This window comes from Callorhinchus milii, unplaced genomic scaffold (genome assembly GCF_018977255.1).
Source record: "Callorhinchus milii isolate IMCB2004 unplaced genomic scaffold, IMCB_Cmil_1.0 Scaffold177, whole genome shotgun sequence".
NCBI classification, from domain to species: domain Eukaryota; kingdom Metazoa; phylum Chordata; class Chondrichthyes; order Chimaeriformes; family Callorhinchidae; genus Callorhinchus; species Callorhinchus milii.
This window is the reverse complement of record NW_024704918.1, coordinates 68,856-93,926: the sequence shown is the minus strand read 5'-3', so window position 1 is coordinate 93,926 and position 25,071 is coordinate 68,856. Positions and strand designations below refer to the sequence as shown.

Below are 25,071 nucleotides of genomic sequence, written 5' to 3'. Positions count from 1 at the left end.
CTCCTTTCCATATGATGTTATCGCTTTTGTAGCGTTTTTAGAACTCCATGTGGGAGCATGCGCTGGTCCCATCAGCGGTACGTCAGTCTTCCATCAGGTCAGTATCGAACGGAATTATTATGCGGGCGGATAGACGCTGTTACATACATATGGACCCGTTCCGACTTAAAGCGGAACGTTAATTGAAACTCCGCATTGCACGTACGGCCTTAAGCAATAGCGTCGCCCAACCCATCCCGCGCTGAGTGTGTTAGACACATTCGCATCAACAAAAGTTCTTTGGACTGCATACGCGGGTAAACGTGGCTATATGCCTGTGTCAAGAGCGCATCCAGTAGAGTGTCTACGTGGCTACGTCACATCCGCTTAGGCAGACGTTTGGTGAGCGTTCCTCCAGCTATATCAGAGAGTAAAGATATTCTTTGAGAAACGAAGCCAGGGATTTGTTAACCAATCAGGAACGATCCTTCCTATCAGCCCATTTACAGTGCTAGTCCTTGACCGACCAGTGGTCGTCATCTGTAAATGAACAGACTCGGATCAACTTGAACCTACTCTATAGTTAAATTCGCGCACCAGTGACATTCTAGAGGTTGTGAGGTGGATCGACCATAGCCCGGAAATCACTACCACTTCAGCATGAGGCTCTGCTGGATTTCTCCTAGTTATTCTTCTGCATTTATAAGTATCTTGGATGAGAAGGTTTCCGTTCAGGCGTCCCACTCCATTTGCGATTCCATGCAGTATCGCGGGGAACTCCGTATACCTGTCTACACAAGACGTGGCTCAAATTTACAGAGAACATCCGCGGCAATGTGTATCGGCTGATGGACTGAGACTCGAGCAGTTTGTGTGCAGACAAGGCGCAAAACTGGAACCTGTTGGGGATACTTGATCGCGCAACCATGGTATTCCCAGGCCAGGCGTAACTGGTATGCGGTCGTCTTGGTTAACGCTGTAGTGCCTGCCGGTCCCGTCGTTATATAAGATGATTCCCTTTATAGGGCTATAAGGAGCAGAGCATTCCGACGGATGGCCTCCTTACCTGCCAGATGAAACTGGGCAGCCGTAAACCCAGAACATCCTGGAGCATCTAAGCAATTAAATCGCGGTGAGGACTACCTCGAAAGGGGTTTTGCTGACCATATTTCGTGCTCCGTTACACCGTTAAGCGATGGAGCAAGCGCTCACCGCGTCTATTGAATGCCCCGTTTCAGGTTCCACACCGTTAAGGGTTGACGGAAAGATGATACTATGGCCGGTCTGTCAGATCGACCCTCGGCCCACGGCAAACAATATTTTGTCTTCTGGCACCGTGAAGATCAGGGGGCCGTTAGCTTGTCTCATAAATAGAGAGGTGTAGTATAATCGATCATATGTAATGGTACCCACACTACTCCCTGTTTATTCTTGCGAAACCGATAGCCGGCCGCCGGCGCGACACTCAGTTGGGTTTAAGCTTCGAAGGCCACCTAATACGGCGCTATCCATGCTAAGCGAGTTATATTTTATGTTGCAAACCATCTACGACGATGGAATAGTGCAGAGAGTTATGGCATCACATGCCAAGTAGATTCTGCCGGAAGATCCCGATGTATACGCAATGCTAGGATTATAGATCCTGCGGTGCGACTGATTGGAGTCGACCCTAGGAAATTTATGCAAACAGGAATTGTCCATTGGTAGGTGTACCTCTACCCTCCCTAATCCCAGCACCTGTCCGTCGTAGCTAGAGGCACCCAAGCCCGTTGTAAAATTCTACGCATGAGATGTAGGCTAACGTAACGGAAAATCTAATCACTTTCTCGCAGATCATTATGGTTGTGCGCGGCTATGGCCTGAAGCCGCATCTCGCGTCTCCATGAATAAGCGCCCACGCCGTACTGCGGTACTAGTTACCCTTGTCACGGAGTCAAGGACAGCACAATAACTGTTCAAACGAGGGAGTCTCTGAATGAAACGACGTATGGAATGCCGCATGTCTACCGTCATATAGAATCGACCCGGTGATAATGTGTACGCCTACCTCATCCGAACCCCCATCTGCGAACATCCAAGGACGAATCTCCATACTTTTCTATCTATGTCGAAATCGTAACGTCGACGTTAAGGTTAGCTTTTCTATTGTTCTCTACAGTAGCCGTGTCGCCGCTAAGGAGCTCGCTTGCGATTGGGTCACCGTAGCTATTTCAACTCCCTTAAAAATTAACGAATGCATCTATTCTATTAAACCACAGCTTGGCTCGGCATGCGTATGATCACACCGTCAGGAAGTCACCCTACGCGTTTCTATAGGGTCTCCATTCGGTTGCCCTCCAAGTACGCCCTCATTGAGACTTCGCTTACGATGACTACATAACTCTAAAACTGACTTATATAGTTAGTCCAAGACTTCCGTAGCTTTAAACTATGCACTAGGACGTGTTTCGCCTCTAGTGCGACATATGTAGAGCAGAGAAGCCGCCATAAAGTTCCCTATAGAACCCTTATCGGTTACGCAATGTGCTATGAAATTGCAATTCTAGAGCACGCATTAACGATGTGTTATATGATACAGACGCTTTCCGTTGTAACTCAGGCAGACCTGTACCGACTACCAAGAGACTACCGGCTTGAGAGACCACCTTGCCGGAGTAGATTTCCGACTCCACTGTTCAGTGTAACTCCCATCTCTTGATGGTGGTCTTAAATACGAGGAGCGTTTTAGTTTTGCTTGCTGAGCCGCAATTCGGAGCTAATGTACGCTGTTTATGCAGATGAGTGTCATAAGCCGCGCTGTCCCGCCTCTTCATACTCCGGCAAACGGCACGAAGCAGGCGTAGCTTTAATATTTATGAACATAGGAATTCACAGTGATGAGAAGGTAATACGGTTGTAAGCCCGGGCCCCCTTACAGCTCCCTCTCGTCACACGGGGGCGCATACCTGATAAGAACCCGTTGCGACTGGCATGTTGCTATCTCACAGTAGTAAAGTCATGGGTTGTGAGGAGGTGTATGTGGTTTGATTGACACCCACGGCTACCGACTCCGCGCCCACCGCTATTAGTAGTAATGGTGTCAATCCATTATTACTCTCATATTTTCTGCGTAGAACACGTGCTCGTTAGCTTATACCATCCCAAGCTAGACAACAAATGACCCCGCGTCCTATGTCCGCAGCTAAGCCATGCTGTACAGCGGTAATCACCTCAAACAACAATACTCTCTAACCAAAGATATTGACAAACTGATGAATCGATTATGGTGTGGATTCCACTCGATTAAGGGATGAACCTTTAGACACCGAAGCTCTGTCACACTGGACGCAGGCCACTTTAGGGGCATATCGGACCCGTGCTCTATCTAACCCAATGGCATTTGATCGGTGAAAGCCGGCCTACCACTTGCCTGGTACCTCCCGTTCGACTACAGCACGTCCACGTAATGACAAGCTGCCGAGTATCCTAAGGACTGTCTGACACATCTTCTGCCAGGTGGTTCTAGCTGCAGACCGCGTGGCACCAATGCACACAAGCAGGCACAGTTGCATCCCCACTCAACCGAGCGGCAGGATTGTGGGGCGCTGACAAAATGTTGGTGTTGCACTCATTTGGTGTTGGATCTTATAACCAAAACACCGCATGTCCTATTATAGGACACCAAGGCATTTGTTCTCGTTCCAGGCAGTCTACGAATTTACGGATTCACATTGTCCGTTGTCTTGTGTTTCCACCTGTGTTGTCAATGTCAGGGTCCAGACCAATTCCGATCCGGTGATTCTTGGGGAGCGGCTTAGACTATAAGACTACTAAGTGTTGCTTGCTAGAAACCAGAATGAAAGATTGCGCTATCCCATAGCGAGGCTAGCTAATCTTTTTGAACGGCCGCATGGCTTGTCACTAATCATACCGCGCGAAACGTTGGCTCACGCTGAACGAAATGACTTGGTCCGCGAGGTTCTCCATTATTCTGATCTAGCGAGGCGCTTATGTTAGCTATCTCCTGTCCCGGTCGATAAGGAGCCGGAAGTTCATGAGAGTTTCAGTTCCCTATGGGAGATAGAATACGCCTGTCCGGGCACCCGATCAGATACTGCCTATTGTATATGCCTACGCATCTGAATTAATCTTATTGACTCATTCGATTATACTCCTGACTATTAAAGTGCTTATTCGAGTTGGCCAACTGGCTAATGTTAGCTAAGCCTCGATGTGGTGAACAAACAATTAGTGGCGTGTGTGCTAACGAGGAGTACGGCCCAAGTCACACAAGAGCCATGTGGAATCATCATGACCCAAAACACACTATTATTTTGTTTCCCTTAGAAAGTAGACTGGGCCAAGCATTCCTCTTGAGATTTTGGAGGCAAAGTCTACACTCGGCTGCTCCACGTGTTGCTTTCGAAGTAAACAGTTCGCCCCAACGCAGGATATTCGTCCGGGGTGATCTTAGCAGGGGAGACTGGGCCCGGATCCTATATGTGCAAGTTAGGGATCGCACATCTACCATAGTTTTTACCATTCCTTTTTTAGTATGAGTACCACTTTATCATTAACATGGTTCGATTACTCCCATACTAACTGTGGAGAATGTGTTTTGGCACTAGTGCGTCCGCCAACTCGAGACACATGAATGTATGTTATTATACGTTGTGGAAGGCTGGGAACGCGAGACCGATACATATAGCCACATCTTTATGGGACACACGCAACTAGGACTAAAGTTGATTAAAGGCGCTGGGTATATCTTGGCCCCGTCCCTCCGGAAGGACGAGTCGACAAAGTTACGTCTGCTAGGATTTCGTCCCGCGCCTGGGAGCGATGATCAGGGAACGAACCCAGCCTCGTGCGGGCGGATAAGTAAGAAGAATTTGGGGATAACCGCTACCAACGAAGCGCGCATCGGGGTTGTGCTGACCATGGGAGCCGCTGTGCTTGCCTCTACTTGTCTCCATAAAATTAGCAATAAAGAGGTTAAGAGATATTAGTCCGTTACAGTAGTCACTTACTTTTTACCGTCATTTTTTCGGTAACTGATGTGATACGGTGAGGGAATGGCATCCGAATCTTCTGCTGGGACGATCACACATTATGCTGCCCGTATCGTCAGGCGTTTGAAGAAGCCGCCTCTGGAGACCTCCCGGGTAGTTGCCTTGATTAGTCCCCTTTGCGAGAAGTGTGTACCTCAGCATATGGCCGCCACAAAGCTAAACCATATTCGTTTCTCTGCCATGAACATCGGGCCAAAATGGATCACTGCCAGGCAAACGCCAAGGTCCCAAACAATTAGCTTAAGAAGGTGGCACTCAAGCCGTTTCCCGTAATTGTTGCGTCGCCCTGCTACTTGTGAGTCACTCTTCTTGAAACAGGCGTTAACAACGGTACGCCGCCGGACAGTTTTCTCCCCTGTTCAAATGATAGGCGATATAGATCCACGACCTGGGGTACCTGTCTCGGCCTATTGGAATACGGGATCGAATCCACTTCACCGATATGTGAGATCCCCTGGGGGAACTCCCCAAGAGCTGATCCATGATCAGAGATACATCGATCATTAGTCCTGGGCGCGGGTCGGCGCCCCCCTATACGATCACATAGTTAGACTGGTGGATCACCAACGGAGTGGGGTCGCAAAGAAACAGATGACGATAGGTATAACCCGACTGGACTATGAAATCTCGCGGTGTCTAGCAAATGGTCAAGGTATGCGGGTGGGTGCTGGGTACGACAGGAGCCAGAGAATCTCAATGGTAATCCCGCAGCGAGCAGAATTCCCCTATTTTTCTCATGTGCACACTCGTTGTGCAAGCACGGGTTAAACCAAAGGGTACATCGGTCGACCCGACGTTGCCGACCATGGAGGACCAGTGAGATTACGGGGAAAGCACCTGTGATACCCATTAGTTAACACTGTCAAAATGCTTACTGCTAAATCTGAGCACTCCAGCTCGGAGAAGAACATGGTTAAAGGACCGCTATGAATAGATGTCTAGTCCTTGTTGCAGTCTTGTCGAGCGCAATGTATGAGGACGACACAAATGGGACGCATGCTACGGCCGATTGCAGAACATCATACAATAGTTCCATCATATGCAAAATCTCACAGCTAATCACGGACCACGGACTGAGCGTTAAAAGTGGTTGCGGCTAGCACTTATAGGGGCGAAGTAACGAGCCGTCCATGGGGGGGGAGCTCTAGCATCGTGTGTGATGTTCCACCTATTGATCTCACTCGCCCGTATGGCCTTTCAAGACCACCGTCTTTTTGCGGAGTATAAAATAGATATACAATTCATATAAGTGACGCGATCGTATCGAGCCTCGGTATAGGACCGGCACGATCAGGCTTGCAGGAATAAAGGGTTGTCCAAGAGTCCCGCTCACTTGCTGCCAACAGCAGGCTATCACGGTTGGTTCAATCGCGGTTTTAGTTGTTCAAATACGTGTTCTATTCTTGTTTCAGCCTTGAGCGGTCAAGAAATGGATTCAGAGCGCACATAAAGTATATGGTCAGTGAGCTTCGTCCATAAAAGTTCATTGATCTTGCTGGTTCAGTCGAGAACATATCCCGCTGGCCTCCTACGGAACAGACAAAATCTTCGATGACAGATTATATTAATTGGAGTCAGACACTATTGCTTGTATGCACGCGAGATAAATGCTTTCATTTGGGACGATTAAGCCCAATCTAAATTTTTTAGCGACGTCCACGTAATTCCCCCTGTTCATGGGGTAAAGATCCTCTCGACGCAGGACATGATTGCTTCGAACGTAACTTGTCATGTTACGAAGATAGATTGATTGAAGCGTCTATGTACCGCCTCGAGCGTCTAACGAGGTACCCTGCCTATTATCTTAAACCGTGGAGCCCTCCTGGACTCGAAAGAACCCGGTATTTACGACTGTTCAAGGTTACCTAGAAGTCTGATTATGCGGCCAGGTCAGGTCTGTTATCTTTGCTCCCGAACTGCCTAGGACTCCATTTATATGTACGCCTCTCTCGCGTCGAAACGGCAGCAACTTGCCTTCAGTTACGCTCGACTATTTTTCCCGTCATCCCAGGTTTCCGAGTAGGGGAACTTGGACTCAACCACAATTTCGATCGTCTCCTTGAAGTCGACCGGTGTTGTTGTCTACACCGCATTGTGCAATCTACGTCACGCGTCTTAACAATTCGCTTGGTCTGAGCCGAGCCTTGAGAGGCGCGATCTCCGTGGGCTGCAGGACTGCGGGGACATCAATAAGAGGTTAATCCGTTGCTATTAGAACTAAAAGGGGCAAATGATAAAGTTCATTTTTTTATGCCTGTGGAGTATTACCTTACGGGCCCTAATGAGGTAGTTTAAGGTTGTCTGGTCGACTCGATTTAAACCATATGGCGCGTCGCGGCAACTGCATAGCATGATCGCATCCATGTAGCGCCGATTCGCACTACGACGCGCTGGTGCTTCTTGCGCCACCATTAACGAAAAGTTAGCGGAGCGACATGACGACCAAGGTCTCCTTCTGGAACACCCACGGCCTCTGGTGAACGCTGGAAGGCAAACCTGGAAATGGCTAAGCCAGGTACCTACCAACATATGTTTTCCACAATGTCGAGAGTGATATGCCACCGCAGCGAGGTGAGACCGGGTTGGGACCTAAAAGCAGATCCGGTAGGTAGTGATGGCCGAATACGCAATGTAACGATGGGAAACCTCACACCACTATAGGGTCGACCACGGTACGCAGACTCCGTCGCACGCTAAGGGTAGAATGAGAGTTTTTAATGTTGCTCCTCCAACTTTGTTTCATTCTTGCCGTGGGAAAGGGGGGTGAATGAGTCGATGAATCTACCGTGACCAGGGCTTGTTCCAGCTGCCCCGTAATGGTCAAAGCCGTTTACTACATTGGCACAAATGCATCCCGATTCAAGATACAGATAATGGCCATTGCTGACGTGTCCAAAGCATGTGCACACCGTCGGTATATCGAAGAAACTTCGACTCATCGCCATCCATATTACATGAGAGCTTCCACTTAATCTCTAATTTATGGCCGGGGCGATGAGACTTTCGCTGGTGCGCATGCTGTATTGTATACGTGGATGCCACGTCTCCGATCGACTAGTTTTTGCTAAACATTCACATAACTCTACGCTGTTGCTGAGCGAACTACTATGGTGGAGGGGTTTGGCCGCATTGTGATACTTCCGCCTGCCTCCGGACGAATGTCGTATAGATCCCCTCTATTTTACAAGGTACGACGCCTCTCGCCCTTCAACTAGCAGGAGAGTTACCAGTGACGTGCCAAGAACTCTTTAGGTATCGATCGGTTTACGCAAATGACATCCCTCCATGTAACCAACCTATAGAATTACATTTTATTGCTAGGCCATGGTATCTTCACGGCTAACAGTTGTACTTGAACGAGGCTTAAGCACTTGGCTATTATATTTAGTATGGGAAGATCGGCGTCTGAGATAGCTGGACCTAAGTCGCTCGTTTTTCGCTAACTGGAGGATACTTCAAAAAATCTGCTAACTGGTGTATTGGGTTTAGAGTTTTGAGGCGGTATCGTCGGGCCAGGGCGTCTCTCTGCACCTGTCTTACAGTAAGCTCACTCTGTCTCTCACCCCTTCACGGAGGGTGATGATGGCAGGCAAAAAGAATCCGCGGGTGGAATGAACGACTTGGCAGTAATATGTGCGTCGATTCATTCTGATGAGCGGTATCGGAGGAAGAGCACAGTTATTATCCTCCTGAACATGAGTCATGGATCGGCATAACATGCGTTAAGGACGTAAACGAATTAACTAAAATTTGCACAAGAATGTCGGTGTGGCCAATCACTGATCCTGAAATTAAAGACCGCATGGGTGGGCCGCAGTGCGTCTCATGGTCAACTGGGGGGTGACGTGGCGACGTCTACTCATCCGAGTTAGATTGGGGAGCTTAGTTGCTTGCAGACAAGTATGGCGCTAGTTCTGCAGGTCTGCCGTAACTTAATGTCCTTAACCCAATGCGGCGAAATTCACCAATTTCCCACAGATCAACACCCCGAATATTCTTCGAGCTAAGGCGAACGTTGACGTCATAGCGCACACTGAGCGTGGTGGACATTGAGGTCCGATTAGGCGGTATAGATATGATTGCGGACAGTTAAACGTCCATGCTGGATAACCACGACATAAAGAGTCGAACAGCCGCGAAAAGGAAGTACTTGTGTTGCCCTTACATCTAGTCCCGGCACTGCAGCAGTCACACTACCTTGCTACTTGTAGCGTGACCCGAGTCCTGACGTTCAAATATTCCTATATCAACCATCTAGAGGGCTCGTGCAAGACACCTCAGTCTGCCTCTCGAATCTACTGTCGGTTTCAGTGCAGCTCAGCCTTATTCCAAAGGCCATCAGTTAAAAAGGACGTCCGCCCCTGAATCAGTACCCCCTGCAGTGACATTAACTCTAGCGTCCTAATTGAGATCCGGACCGTCATCAGTGCTGAACGGCCCCGCTAGCTACGGCTGCCGGATGCCAGGCAAGCCGTCGCGGCATGGTGTGAGGCGTGCCCTCATTATGCGTCATCAGACTAGCTGGCCTGCCATTTGATCAGCATGCAAGTTACATATGTTAATTCTACCCGATCTCTGTTTCCTAATCAGCACACAGATAAGTTCGCGTCAGTGAATACCGCATGATGTGTCTCGTTCTAAGTTAATCGATCCGGACGAAACGTGTCTGTTCCCTCTCGAATCGGTGGGTTAACGCTTGCTGAGACGAGCCGTCCTTAGATAGTTGCTGTTCTTAGTAGCCCAATGCCGTCAAGAGAACTTACGGACAGAGACTTCATTCATACTCATCGCGTAAAAGTTGTTTCAATCTTTGGATCACGACTAACCTTACTCCACAATAGAGCAATATGATTGGGCGCTCCCAACAATGTCCCGTTGAAATCCGTTAGTACTCTGTAGTTCACAACTACTGGTATGCTTTGACGTAGGGATATTTAGGTTACCAGACCCGTGGTAGCTTACTTCGAGCGTGCTACAGTGAAGATTGGATATTAGGTTAGTACAACTTGAAGAGACATTTGCTGCTGATTCGTCTTAGGTCGCTTTTCACCGCTTTTTTCGTTCCCCCTTGATTACGCGAGTATTGTTGGAACAGATCAGATCTAGTGATGTCGTCATTATGTTGTATACGGTCGTCAGTTGCCCCGATGCTAGGGCTTTACTATTTCTCCATTTCTACCGGAGTTGCCAATTTCGACTCTCAGTGCTAAGTCTCAGCTCATCCGGAGTTGCGAATTCTACGATCTTTCTGTCCGGAATATCACGTTGTGAATCTCTTGCGAGCACGCCAGTCCCTCCTTCTAGATACCACTTCTTGCGACCGTTTATAAAACGGCGCTAGACCACCCAACTAATCTGAACCTTGATTGTTGAATAGTATTAATAAAGGCCACACTCCACATAATAGGGTGTAGCGTATCGCATAAGGCTCATGCCGCGACCGCACAAGATCTTCTGGTTACAGTGAACGCGAAAAGGTGATCTTATCACCGTGGGTCACACGAGGACGCCCTTAGTCGAGTCATTTTCTCAACTACGGAGCTGCATGCGGCCTAGGGATTGCTTCGTAAGACAATCAGCATCCCTGGACTTTGCTGATTTGTTACAAAAATAGACTACGCGACCTAGGCCACATCCAGCTATGGCCCGCCTGCGGTCCCGATTCTGGGGTTTTACCTAGTCCTTAATCTGAGCGCCTTGAGGCGGTCTGTCTTGGATGGGAGACACTTGAGTCGAAGGTAGGTCCTCAAGTTTGAACAACAATTTACACCTGGTCTAATGCGGGAGAAGAAGGCAACGCGCAGACCCAGGGCGCTACGTTCGATAGGACCTTAGTAATATGAGGCGCGAGTAGCATCCCAGCAAACACCGTATGACCACCTAGACGACTAGTGTCTATCAAAGGTCCAACGTGTGCTTGTAACACAGAGACCTAAAACACCTAGAGTTCGACCTGGTGTTCTTCTCCACAAGTGATTTGGACCAGGTCGTAAAAATCTATTCTGTACAGCCTACTTCTACGGCTGGCCGCCTAAGTCGCCAAAGCTGTATGATCAACGGACTCGCGAGCCGGCTAACAAAAGAAAAAGATCGGGCGATTAGTTACTGTCCTGGTATAATAACTGTCGGAATCATTCTTGGGCCAGGGCTTGATTCGGTAAACCAGCCAGGTGAACTCTGACCTGGCAGGGGAAGGGCAGATTTCTGCAGCAGTTAATATGACCTTCGTCTCTTAGCTCGCAATCTTCACTAAAACTATATCAAGGAGTTGGGCAGTCCTTCCCATAAGAGATATCGAAATGATTTACAACAGTTGCTGACAACAGATAACGTTCGTCTACGCGTGTCCTATACAAACACCATAGGCATAGTGTTTAGCGGACTTCTGAAGACTGCAAGGCGGTTGTCCTGGCTACTAGATCTAAGGTATCTATTTCGTAGCGGTTCATTTTCAACGTAAGAGCTTGTCTGTACGCCGGCAGTGTTATGCACCTTTTCTAAACATGGATATTGTTCGGCCGTTCATAGTCGACATTCTCCGCACCGGCGCTGCCTATGTTGCGGTGAGAAGTCGCCGGACACATTCTTCACCATGCGAGTGAGCGTACTACCTGCCGAATAGAGCTGACCCCACCAGCAGGTCTTGAACTAACATTGATTTCAAATTTTATAATTCGCCGCGCATGTCGCGATCATGCCACGAGAACTTATGTTTTTCCCGACTTGGTTACTTCCAAGTCAACCTCTGTGAAAGGAAAATCTAGATTTTACGGAGCTTAAAACTCATATACATGTTGTAACCTGTCGGATGGGATCTAGCTCGGCTAGTATCTCTGCTGACAGACGGCGCAAACGGTGACTCTCAACTCCAGTCAAGATAAGCTTTAGGCCCGGCAACAAAATGAAGGTACAAGCTCAGATGAAGTCATCGGTCCGCTCGCACATTAGGGCTAATATGTTGAGAACGATTACTGCTGCTTTTCCTTCTTCATCTTAAGATTATTACCTGGCAAAGACTTAAACTTGAGAGTCTTGCCTACTGATATGAATACATGGGATTGATCAGTGCGGTCGTACGATAGCATGGACCTGTTAGCACTTTGTCTGCCCACAACGCGTTAGTCTACAAGTCGGCAACCTTTACACGACGTCGATCCGAAATTCATAGCCACAACACCGCCTAGATGACTGCGTAAGTCTTGTAGCTAAAACGCGATTCGGTGGCTCAACCAGAGACCGTTCTGCGAACCCGAAGAGTACCGGAAGGAAGGGTGTAATGGGACAACCGTACAATTATTAAAGTATGACTCTTGACCCCTCCAGGGGAAACCGGGCCTTCTCGACGAATGCGTTGTTGGCATGTCGGAGATAAGGTCTAATAAAGTAATTCCACTGCGACGACCCTTTGGCTCCAATAAACGACCGCTTTGTGATGCTGTTTCACACGGCAGCGTTCTGATGCCTTTTTTCTATAATGATCGGGGTGGCCTCGTTAGGCAAGATGTTCGGATGGAGAGACACCTATATGAGAGATGGTCACTAGCGTCGTACGCCCTGCACTAATGTGGCCAGATGCTGGTGGTCGCTCTAACACCCCTGTTGCATTGTTATGGGCTTCCCGCAGTACGCTAAGGCCCTAAGCGGTAGCGCTATAGCTTGTGTGTCCTTTACTAAACCAGAAACAATGTTCAACCGACCTTTACTAGTTATTTCGCAAGGAGCCTCCGACTCGCTTGTCCTCTTCTTTAGAGGAGGCTCGCCTAATGGCCGGTCGGTTTACGTCTACGTATATGCTCTATCAGGACCCTGGAACCTGACTTTAACGACTGCTGTGACTTTCGTGCGGGCGGATGCAGTCTTCCGTCAGCGCCCCAGCTTAGTAGCGAGCTACATCCGTTCACATATCCTACTATGCGTCTTTCAGTATGAGCGCACGCTGGGTGTGACATTGACAAAGAAACCATCCGCGGCGCCTCCCAGTTTACGTACTGCACTACGGCGGGGCGCAAAGTGCCTGTGACTTCCCTTGGACTTTCAAGGGTACGCCTGAAGACGGGTGCTTGCTTTGACAGCGCGGAGAAGATCTTTACATTCCGCCCAGCCTCCCGGTGAGACCGCGTATGCCGATAAGCAGTGGCCATCTGTATCAGAGCTTGAACCTTAGCAGCTGCCCGACGTGTGACAACAATACTCGACTGGCTGGTGGATTATAAATGCAGCAGGAGCCTTGTCAATAGAAACTGGCACCCATAGACGCACTCTGTCGCTGCTGGTTCTGTAAAATCAACATTCGCAACTTACTCGATATGTAGTAGAACGTCACGTTTAGATTGCTGCGATGCAAATTAATCGCACGTTCATTATAACGCATCCGAATGATATAATGCTGGATACATCGCTATAGCGACGGGACTAAATCTAACCTGCGTCGGAACCTTATTATTACTCCTTTGTCAGATGTCAAGCTACTTCGCCCTTCGCCTTGTAAGACCTACCTGGTTGCCTTGTCTTGCCTCGGTGCCGTCGGCTCCTAACATACTCGTTTTGACAGCTAATAATACACTGACAGGATTCAGCGATTTCACTAAGTGTTCTAGAATTCCAGCAGCACTAGGCCGAGTCCTGTAAAACATTCACCACAATGCCAATCTATTTCCTACCCCTATGTATTCATACGTGGGTTCATGCCTCCACTAGTCCGCATGACACGCCTGATTCTGATGGAGGTCTACCGACATTACAACTTTCCAGTAAACAACGCGGCAGGAACGTACGCCCATTACAGGGCCGTTTAAACTCTTAGGACCCGATAGTAGTTCTCCGATAACCACGTAAATGATTGGACCAGATGAATCATTCTTGACACCCTCCAAGAGAAGATATAGGGCTTTGACTCATCCCTCATCCTTACTTCTTTACCGGGTCTCGGGAAGGGTTGAAAGTATTGGGCATGGGCACCGTACGATTTGTTTTCCCGAGCAGCGATCAATGAACCCCAAGTACTAATCCTAGGGAAGTCATCTTAATCTCTCGTTCTAAATACCTTGCTAATCGCCTCATGTCACTATAAGCGTACATCGACATTTCCTCGGGGCCATGAGCGGTCGTAGAGGACCGAATTTGAAATAAGACCGACAACGGTAGCGAGTTCAATCGTAGGGGGGGTACCATCCTTTATAAGCCGTCGCGAGGGGAGATTTACAGGCCGCGTTGTCCGGCTAAGTTAGAATCACAAGAAAGCAGTCTAGAATCCAATTTTGCCTGCATACAGTGGTGCTATTTTTCTGCTTATAACTCGTTAGGGAAGCAACGTAGGAGTATCTACTACGGCCCCCCCTTGCTATAGGGCTTGCAGTCGAACCAATCTTCTGGATCCGCTCACGACGGCCCCTCGGTTGCGCGGCCGTTTCTGACCATGACTAATGGGGGAATCCTGGACTTTCGAGTCTTTTGCTTTGGGCGAGTATTACCACTGTCACAGGAAGACGAGAACTAAAGAGTGGCCATCGTATGAGGGGGTCTGACCTGAAACTCTGGTGTTGCTTGGCCTAACCGTCATCATCTCGCCCCAGGATGCCAAAACGAGTAAGGCCAGACGCTTGATTGATTTAACCGTTGGGAGCGGAGGACCGTCCTTGCAAAGAACTTCGACTAGCTCTTTTCAGGCAATCTCGGGAGCTCTATGAGAATGTCTCCCGACAGATTCCCTGGTAAGGAAGAGACTTGAGGGTATCGTTTGCACCAGGCGTCGACTGGACGATCTGAGCGGTCTCCAGTGAATGTTGTCAGAGTGCCCCCAGTGTCCCGCAACGCCCGTCAGCCCCTTCTATCCACACGCGCACTGCAGGTATGCGATAAAGGGAGTTCCTTCAGCATTGGCCCGATACCATACCTTGGAGGTTAGTACATTTCTGGGTGGAGAAACTAGGAGTTGCTATTCAACAGCCAGCCACGGCGGGCTAGGGGCTATCTCTACTAGATAAGTAAATCAGCATGGGTAGCTATCGCGGAGAGCTTGAGGCTTCCGTTTACCAATGTCAAGAATTGGGCTTGTGCCATAGTTGTCTCAAGGTTAGAAACGTGTCTAGCGCTCAAGCAGTGTCAAGCAAGTGGGAGATAAGAAAGTTCAGTCAACATCAAGCAACGACCGTTCCGCTCGTCGCGTGTGCAAGAGCAGCTGAAACTACTGTATCCGATCTAAAGGACTGCTCGAATTAGCTCAAAGTGAGGAGAGACTGCGCCTTTGAGGGAATCCACCTCATCACGGTGTCGATCGGACGGTATCACCGATTATAAATCTCCCCAGTGTAGTGCAGTTAGCTGCTTGGGTGGAGGTGATCAGTCTAATTTTATTAAATAAAATAGTCAAGGACTTATGAGATTTGCATTGGCACTACTCAAGCGCGGCGGTTACGCCGTAGTCGATCGCACCCCAACTAACCAAAAGGTCTTATCCGCTTCGAAACTTACGCTCCTCGCTCAGGGCCACCGGATTCGTGTCATCGAACTTGTTGTTACGTTACACGCACGGATAGGATGCACCCTGCCATCGAGCCACGCACAAATATCGGAGAAGAAAATACTCCATAAAACCCTCCAACGATTCCGGACGGTGTAGAGGCCCCAGACCTGGTCCTTGAGACCTCGCTTTTATACCTACTATTCGGGGTACATCGGGAAACTCTTCGAGAACAACTCATGGGAAACTAGCGAGTAGAACAGATGACCCGGGGTTGTTTGCCGCTACGGTGAGCTCTCTAAACTAAAGTGAAGAACCCGGCTGTACGACTGTCAGTACATTTAAATATGTTGATCACCCGGTATACCGGGGAGAGTATTCGGGCCCTGTTGAGCCTTGATAATCATATGAATAAACCGTAACAGTTGCTAGAGTGGAACTCTTACACAAGATGAGGTAGGTCTGTTACTTAAGGAGAGTTCGTGTCTGTGCCACTTGTACTAATTCTTAGACAGTGAATAGCACGCCTAACGATCTCGCGCTCGACCGTGCCCTCATGAGAGGTACGAGCCCGCAATACCCCGCAATTGGTGGATCTTTGTTTTCCTTGGGCCAGGCTATGTCTCCACCTCACATTCAAGCCAGTCTCCAACAGGGACCTTCGTTCATCCCGGATATCTCGCAGGAGAGAGTAAGGTGCTTGCCCGGTAGTGGCACTGCCAGCGCAGACCTTGCGGCGACACTGGCGCTTGCGAAGAGCACGAACGGTATCGATGTTTAGTCGGGGCGAATAGGAAGAGCCGCGCGGGTTGTAAGTGGGCTCAGCCGCGCCGTCGTTCGTGACCAAAGTACAATCGCTCTAGATGCCTTGGTTCGAATCGCCATCATACACATTCGGCAGCGCAAGACTTGTGCATTCGAATGAACCTATCAAGAGTATGTTCTAGATGGCTCTACATGCATTCCAGGCCGGGCACCTTCATTCCTCAGTAACGTTCATGCGAACCGGTAGAGTGACGTGTCAGTTTTGTTCCTTGAATTACTGGAACTTGTCTACACAAGCTCGTGTGGGACTCTTTCCGCACGCGTGGCAAATTATTGCACGATGGCAGATAATTATCAGGTGAGTAACGTTACTATTAATCACTCGCCTCTGCCACAAGCCGGTCTTCCCCTAGAACTCCCGCGCCTACCATCTTCCATTGGGGATGCCTTCGCCAAAGGTCCCATCCAGAGAGCTAAAAGGACTGCCCTAGCACTTGGTATCGCAGGTTCATCCCTCGCATTGCGTTGGTCCTTTATTGTGGGGATGCTTTCCTCCTGCCGGGATGGGCTGGCCCCGAGAACGCTTGGGTAATATCGATGAGTCCCTTGTAGTTGGACCTGGATCTTTTGTATTCATTTTTGGCCGGAAATAAGCTGAAACCGGAGTGAACGGAGTGCTTAGCAGCTTTAGATCCGGCAATTCGCGGTTGCGCCTCGCACCGCTCAGTTCGCTCACACGGTTCCACCAATACGAGCTCACTCCCCAAGTAGACTCATAAAGATGATGAATTCCGTCGGGGTACAACACCCAAAAAGACCAGATTAGCGTGCCCCTTCACGGCTTCTCCAAATCATCCGGCTACAGGTGTGTCTAAATGACGGTAGAGTTTCTGAAATAGATTTTTTCTTGAATGTGTGGACTTCTCCGTGCGGCCGATACTGAGTCGGATTACTAGGCGAATCGATTGTAAGCCTTTATTCCCGAGTACTACCCAGTAGCTGCGTTTAACCTCCCGTTAACGTAAAACTTAGGAGCGAGACTGACCCTATTAATTTCGGAAAAGGACAACCCACTATAGGATTAGGAATTAACATCTGTCATTGATCAGGATCAGGTCTCAGAGAGGAGAGCAACCATTCCCCCGCTAATCGTTACGGTTGCCCGGGAGAGTCTAAGTATGTCATATTCATCCAATAACAGACTTATCAACCGCCACGCCCTCCAAATTCTCATTCCACCTTTATGTTGCGTCCGGCATTAGATTCAGCGCAAGCATTGGCATCGATCGCGCCACATAGTGTCGGCGGTGGACGTGCATAAGACGACGAGAGTTAATCTAGTCACCTTCAGAGACTCCATGCGAAACTAACCCACTGGCATACAAATATTCTCTAATTTCTTAAAGACACGGCATTAATTTTCTTTTGCAACTCCGAGGATTATGACTCAGACAAGAGCTCCTTAACGTCGCAACGTACTCGGGAACGCTTCCTTTCATGCTTCCCGCCGAGGGCCGTCAGTACCGAATGTGGCCATTACCAACTCATTTTAAGGTGAGATGTCAAACTTCCTATGACGTTCTTCTGTGTTACTCCATTGGGCGGAGGGTTGGCCCAGATAGAAATCGATGTCGGTGTGCAACATCTGAGCTAAGAATAGGTCATTCTACAAGGTGCGACTCCGTTGTTCATAGCTGAGAACATCGGTTCCGTACTTAACTTCCGATAGTGTCGCTATAAGTTCGGGTTAAGAAGCAGATCTGTTATGAAAACGCTAGAACTAACCCCATTTAACAGTAATAGGACTTAATGAGAGAGACACTTTGATCTTCACTCTCAAGCCCCGAAGCGTGGCTGGCAGGGGAGGCGTGTCTACATGCGGCTACGTAACACCACCGGGACCGCAATGTTCGTCTAAGTCCGCATGTGGTGTTGCCTACCCACCCTGGTTTCTTACGGTGCCCCCACCCTGCTTTGTATGACCTGGTGTCGAATTCAATTTCTTAAAACCCGCCGCTGTCACTACGTTGCAAGTCTAATTGATGTGCGAAAGAGACGACGAAGCCTCTCGCAAGTGCGCGGGTTATCCATCTGGAAATTGCCTGCCTAACATTCGGGGGTGTTGGCTTCTTCCAACTAACTGAGCGGAGTATAAAGGCTTCGCGGCTGTAAAGTCGATAGCGCATTTGCACTAGCAGTTCTCAGCAAGCACGAGGTTAGATTGAATACATCGCTTGGGTGCAGAAGAGGTATGAAGCAATATTCAACTACTGCTTTGAATCAACAACAACTTTTTTCTTCAGTAAGACATACGGAACCCGTAGCAGGAGGGCCTTAGGTCTAACTGGCTACGGCACTCGTTTAGTGATTACACCTGCTTTATTATGTATCGCCACGGTGTGTACGATAACACCGGCCACGGTATAACTATGTGTACGCACACCTTGTGTAGTACAGGGCCGTCACTACAAGCCCGACCCGTCATCACCGCCTGCTGTCTCCTTTTGGTAAAATACTGAAGTCACGGGATGCACGTCCTGTTATTTAGGACGTCTCATGCGGTTGATATTTTTGGTCTTGGCGCGTATTGCACCGATTAACGAATTTTTAACCATTGAATTGTCGTGCGTCAGCCCAGCACTTACTGCGGCTTACACGCCTCCGCGCACCGGTCTAGTAGGTCTTTTAGTGAGACCGTTCGTGTATGGTGGACTTAAGCTAGCGGCTTAAAGGCAGGCGAGATAAATAAGCTTACACGGACCATAAGATTCTCTCTTTACGCCTAACCATGACCTGCCATTTCGATGGTCAAGCGCAACATATACACTCAGTGCCAATAATATGTGGTAGGAACCTCATTTGGCAAATACCGAGACGTAATGTCAGGGGGTATTCATTGGCGTTCTGTATCATGACGGGACTCTGATCGGGCAACACGGTATCATCGTCTTACTTATCCACACGTACGTGATCGAGAATAATCAGATGATACGCTCATCGTGTTTGCAGTAGCCACACGCCGTACCTCGTACATTATATCTAATCTCGTTTCGACTTGTTGGCGTCCGACGGTGATTCTTATCTTACGTCCCGAGTGAGCTCAGTACACGCATGGCTGGTCATCGTCTGACTAGGGTGATTTGGCTACTGATTCCTTGGTTACTGTGATGTGTCTACCAACTCAGACGCTTTGTGCAGATGCCTTTCAGGAACTCCTAGGACTCACTTCGTTATCTAGGACAGCCTCACTATGAAAACTAGACGCGGTGATGGTTCCTATCCGGGGCGCTGGCTAGAACAACCGCCTCAGGCCAAAATTGCCCAGCCGATTGGTCTCCTGAACCGCAGAGAAAGTATCCACCTGTGTCATGGTTCTGGCATCCGTTGGGGCCAGTCATACATGTGATAGATTAGCTTCAAAAGTAAGAAGTTACTTATGTGCACAATATGCGCAAACGTTGGCTGGCGTCTTAGCCTGGCGCTAGTGGGCGACTGGAACATCGTTAAAGGCGACAGGTTGATAAATTCCGGATCGACATGTGTAGTTATAGATGCGCCGGCGCGTATTGTTCGGCTAATCCCTACAGACTAGGTGAACTTTTCGCATGCAACCGCCTTGGGGTTTGGCAGGCCTTGTGTCACCGTAGCGCGAGCGCCCCGTTATATTTTGAGCGATTCCTACCACAGTAGATCTTATGATAACCTTAACTAGTGCTCTTCGCCGATGTCCTATTGAAAATCAAGTGACAAACAGGAGAAGTAAGCAAGGGATTCTGGACTATGGACCGCCCTGGCTCACCGCAAGAGACGATAACACTCATTAACACCCACTCCATGGGGGGCTTTACGTATACATTCAGGATTAGTCTTCACCTGGAGTGTTCGCCACCCACAATGTGAACTCTGCAAGGGCTGGTGGCGGTGTTCGATGGTGTCATGAGGCATTGTTCGGTAGGACTTTCAGCATTCACGGTAGCGCTAAACTAATAGCGTACTAAGGCGATCGCCACAGCAAGTCACGAGACTCCCCGTTGGAAGTGGTGAAATGTATAGTGGAACAAGATCAGGAATGCGTTACCCTATCTGATTATTCTACCGGATTCGGATGCTCTCTAAGTAGCTTGGGGACCTTAATCAGCCGCAGCGCAAGGCAGCGGGTTGCCGTGTCATGATATCGTTGTTCCAACCAAATTTCACAGTAATATCTCTTGCACGGTTCCCCTGCCGATCCAGCATAGTTCGCACCCCGGCAGTAATATGTTTCTCACCGAAAGAATCTCACCCTGGGTTATGGCGCAGTATACGATGACGCCGGGTTCCCTGTGCCAACGATTCGGTCGTCACGACAGCGTTTTATACGTGCCATCGGTGCCTACAAACGACACCATGGACCTTGAGCGGGCAACCGTTTCCCACAATGATGTCGTAGCCAACTAATCACATCACGTACTACAGGTCCTTTTTGATTGGTCTGGATTAGCGACGACTCCGAAAGTGAAATTACCGCCGATGTTCGCGCTCCGAGATGGCAGGTAGAGAAGATGTAGGAACGGCGTAGCATCTCCCCCTATCGCTCGAGTTCAGAACTAAGGACTTGCAATCTACCTTACAATCCTCTATTACGGGATACCTCCCTTGTCTATCCGCGGGAATTGCAAAGGGGATTCACGCCAATAGAGAGCTTTTTGACAAATCATACAAGAGGGAAGGCGAGCATCTATCAGGTCGACCTGGTCACTCACAGCAGCGGCGGGGCCATCGGTTCCTGAGCACATTGATGTTGGCTACGTTCGGGAATGCAATTCCTGGTTTTACCAACCCGAAGGGAGGCGGGCAACGGATTCCTTAGACCCGCAGCTCAGAACGCCCCGGTCCTACACGAGATATGGGGGGTTCGTCTCGCCCACATGGCGTCCGTACGGGGGTTCCCTAACTCGACAAGGAAGTCCAAGCTGCGGTAGACAGGCGCAAAGTCGCGGTTTACGAGCTTCAAACCGTACAGAATTTACACTTATTGGTCCCTTATACGTCCTTAAATCCACTATCTCCTTAGCATGCTAGAAACGAGAGTCTATGGAGCTTGTGGGGTTGTTGGAGGGGGTAAACCTAACATGACGTCTATCCGTTTTAGTTCGCTATGAGGCATACGCCTTGTAAACATCCCGTCCCGTTAAATGCTACAACAGGTTCCGGTGGATGCTGATTTAGATCCCTTAAACCCCTCCAGCTGATACCGCCGTTTCTTCGCTTATTGTTAAGCGGGAGGGTTTCGTAGGGGATGCCGACTAGTACCGCAGGCTGAAATATCTGACACTGATTCTAGTTGCATTCGACATGTCCACCAGCAATAGTCAATGTTGCGGACTTTGAGTCTGTATGCGTCGCGGGGTTTACGGGATGAGCTGGAATGGGATATGAGCATCCCACGTATAGTCTACTTTGGAAATTGCTAGCCATTGTTACAAATATTACCTCCATCAGTTACAAAGATCCCGCAGCTGGGACCAGTTGACGGTCGTTGGAAGGGCTACATCTCCATTACCCTCGGACACGGGCCAGTGTTATCTAGCAAGTCGTGCTCTTAACGGTACGCTCCAGCCTACGGAAGCCCGAGTCGCACATCTGCGCTGTAAATAACCAGATGGTTTTAAGTTATCACGTGCGTTCGGTAGGTAATCGAGCATATTTCATGGAACCCAACAATTCACTGCTGTTCAAGGCCAAGATAGCGCAAATCATCTTCGGCTAGTATAGTTAGCACAATGCCACCTTCATAACGCCATTGTTCTAAAAATCAGGTCATAGCTTCTCAGAGCATTTTCGTGGTCTGTTTGCTTAAGCGCCTTGCGCGTACAAAAGTATAACGGTACCCCTGACACAATGCGAAATAGTCATCACACTGTACGCACTCCTTTGTGACTTTTAGCGGGTCGAGTCTTTATCTAAGGAACCCTTTGTCTTGAAAACTCCCGACTATACTGCCGCTGAGCCCCAATTAGCTGCGATATGTCGCATTCACTCATCACAGACTCGTCGTGGCTAGTTGTTGGCGAGCTATGTCTAGCTGGGCAAACGTTCGGACCAGGCAATTGTTCCGACTCTGCCGCCCCCGCAACACTGTACTGACCTTATTGTTAGGTGTCCGTGGAACTCATGAGTAACTGAGTAGTGGATGGATCCCACTCGACGACTGTTGTCGGCGTTTGATACGAACGTTGTCCCGGTATGACGGTCTGACCGCGAGCGCGTGGGTCCGTTTCTTGAAACGTAGCAATTGGAACCTCTCTATGCCATCAGCGGTCTACAGATCAGCGCGTTGCTGTCTACTTTCTGAAACTTGTTTATAACGCGGATGATGCAACCAAAAGCGGCTTACCTACAACTCACTACAGACTTCCTCGACTCGAGGAAATTCGTATAATACAGCTTTGCATGCCTCAACTAAGTCGTGTGGGATCACTTTCTGCGGACCGCTTACGCAGATATTACCTATTACTACTCCTGGCTCAGAAACCAGGTTCCGTAAAGGAGATGCCGTGCTAGCGGCGTGTAACAAAAGCTCGAGGAGGCGATAAAAGCCCGGCTAACCTCCATCCTGGGAGGCCTCAGGTGCAGCTGCGATGTGTACGGTTAGAAGTAAGTAGTGATTGGCGCGAAACCAAGATGTGGGTATTGGCTGTAGTGAGATACACCTACAATGTCAAATTGAAGCTCTGTGGTATATATGCATACACCCAGTAGTTCGCTGTTCTTAAGTAGATATATGGTCCGTCTGACAGCATAAATTGAGCACGCCTACGCGACATGGTGTTTGTGGACATCAGCTGTGCTCTTTAATCACATATTCTATGAACTCTGTTCAATTCTGGTGAATCAGTAAAACAGGCGGACCGTAACATCCGGGATCACGTTAGTTAATCTCTGTACTTATCGGCGCCTTCTGGCTAACTAACTCTACATTTGGACGGAAAATGCTAAACGCCTTCCTTATCCGATATGGGCTTGATTGTTAGGCGCTCACGACCAGCGTCCATGTCGGGCCTAGCTCGTCTCACAGTCTTGTGGGCCTATGCTTCTTATAATTTCTCATAACTATCTCTTCCCCGCGCACAGTCTTGTAATAATTCCTGTATCGCAAAGTGACTTCCCCGGTAACGAAATCCGTCTAGTAGCCACAACATTCCAACGCACGTCTCGAGGCTATAGAATCAATTGACACCGAGATATCTGTTGTATGGCCGGGCCCCCTAGTATCAGTATATTAGTGGCAGTTTCAATGCATCTGCAATTTAGTTTGGGGTCGGTGCGAATGCATGCCCAACATCCATGGTTGTCCCTAAGAAGTGGGTTTCGCTGATCTGAAGCCTTAGGACTGGTCTGCTCTGCACGTGCCGGCGCCTCTATAGCTGTTTGGTGCAGCCGGCTTAATAAACTTAATGAGTTTAATTACCCAATCCGCTGTAATAAAGTGCCGGAAGGACCTGGTCGTAGGGTATCAGATCGACGCTTAAATGTATCACAGTGAACCGGTCGGGACCCGGTTTGCTAGGGTGCTCAGTAAACGTGGTACTTGGCCAGCCAGGAGACGCGACACACCGCAGCCATCAGTAACGAAAAATTTTGTGGAAATTGGCCCGTGTGTGCGTTCACGCCCCTTACCTCATGAATTTAATATCGCTCTGCTTCTCACTCGAGTCAAGAAAATATGTACCTTGGCCGCTCATGCCACCTCGGACGTCTTACATGAATTTTGACGGTATACACCTTGGTATGCATGACGGTATATTATCACGAATGTCAGGCTCCGAGAACGGTCGAAACCAACTTTTGGATAGCCCGGGTCTTCCAAACAGGTATCAGGACGACCCGGAGGTGCGTTTCACTGAGAAAGTCGAGGAACTCTCCTGTCGGTCGACATATTCCTACACTGGAGAGGAGCCCATGTGTCGATAGTACCAACGTCCGGGGGAAGATGGCTGCGGACCCAATCCTCCCTTCTAATTCTTGTAGGATCGAGTATGTTGTATTGGGTCTTGCTGTAGGAAGTTAGCAGCAACTCTTTCGCGTATCGAGGCGTGCGAAGTACGTCAAGGGATTACCGCATCCGTTAGAGGGTCTCCCGCGAGTTCCGCGGTTCCTGTTACTGGTGAGAAATCCTTTGATAAGCTGAGTCCAATTTGTGGTGTCACTAGATGAATGCAGCCATAAATCGAGCGTGGGCAAATTGTCGGTCACGCAAGGGTTATACCATGAAGCGATATAGTGGCTGGCGTGTCAGTTATGCGATCGTGCCGTGAACTCATCCAACTCAAATAGCATGTGATGAGCACTTCCGCCTACAACAGCAGGTGACTCCGTATATCACCTTACCCCGTGTCACTTATGCGGCAGACGCGAGGCTTACGTTGGAAGCAGCTACGGTACACTGGCAACTTGTTCTAGTGCTATCCCCGGACAAGGATAGAAGGTACGACTGCGCTTGTTGCCGGCACTGTACAGTCTACGTTTAACCTCTACTACAGGAACTAATCGACCGCCTGATGTCTACCCCAAATTCTGCGATTAGTGACACGTTCTACTGGTTTTTTGGTATCTGCACGATATAATATCTGTTGCCTGGCATGGGAACCTTTGCCCTCCTTATAGATCTATATTACGTGGAATGGAAGTTCCCGAGGACCCTCCACTACTAAGGTGGTGTTATGGACTCAAGGAGCTGGAGCTCTACGAACTGCGGAATATGACTAATATCGACCATCATCAGCTGTCCGTCGTGTTACTGTAGCCAGCCTCATCGACTACGAACGCGATTTCCAA

At 49.0% G+C, this 25,071-nt stretch overlaps 1 protein-coding gene across 1 annotated transcript in view; it reads left to right on the top strand.

The window, feature by feature from the left end:
• The first annotated feature begins 20,559 nt into the window (after positions 1–20,559).
• LOC121851880 (VPS10 domain-containing receptor SorCS2-like) overlaps positions 20,560–25,071 on the top strand; it is a 61,177-nt gene continuing 56,665 nt past the window's right edge. The window contains 1 exon segment of the mRNA XM_042345960.1: positions 20,560–20,655. Within this exon segment, the coding sequence (XP_042201894.1) occupies positions 20,560–20,655 (96 nt within the window).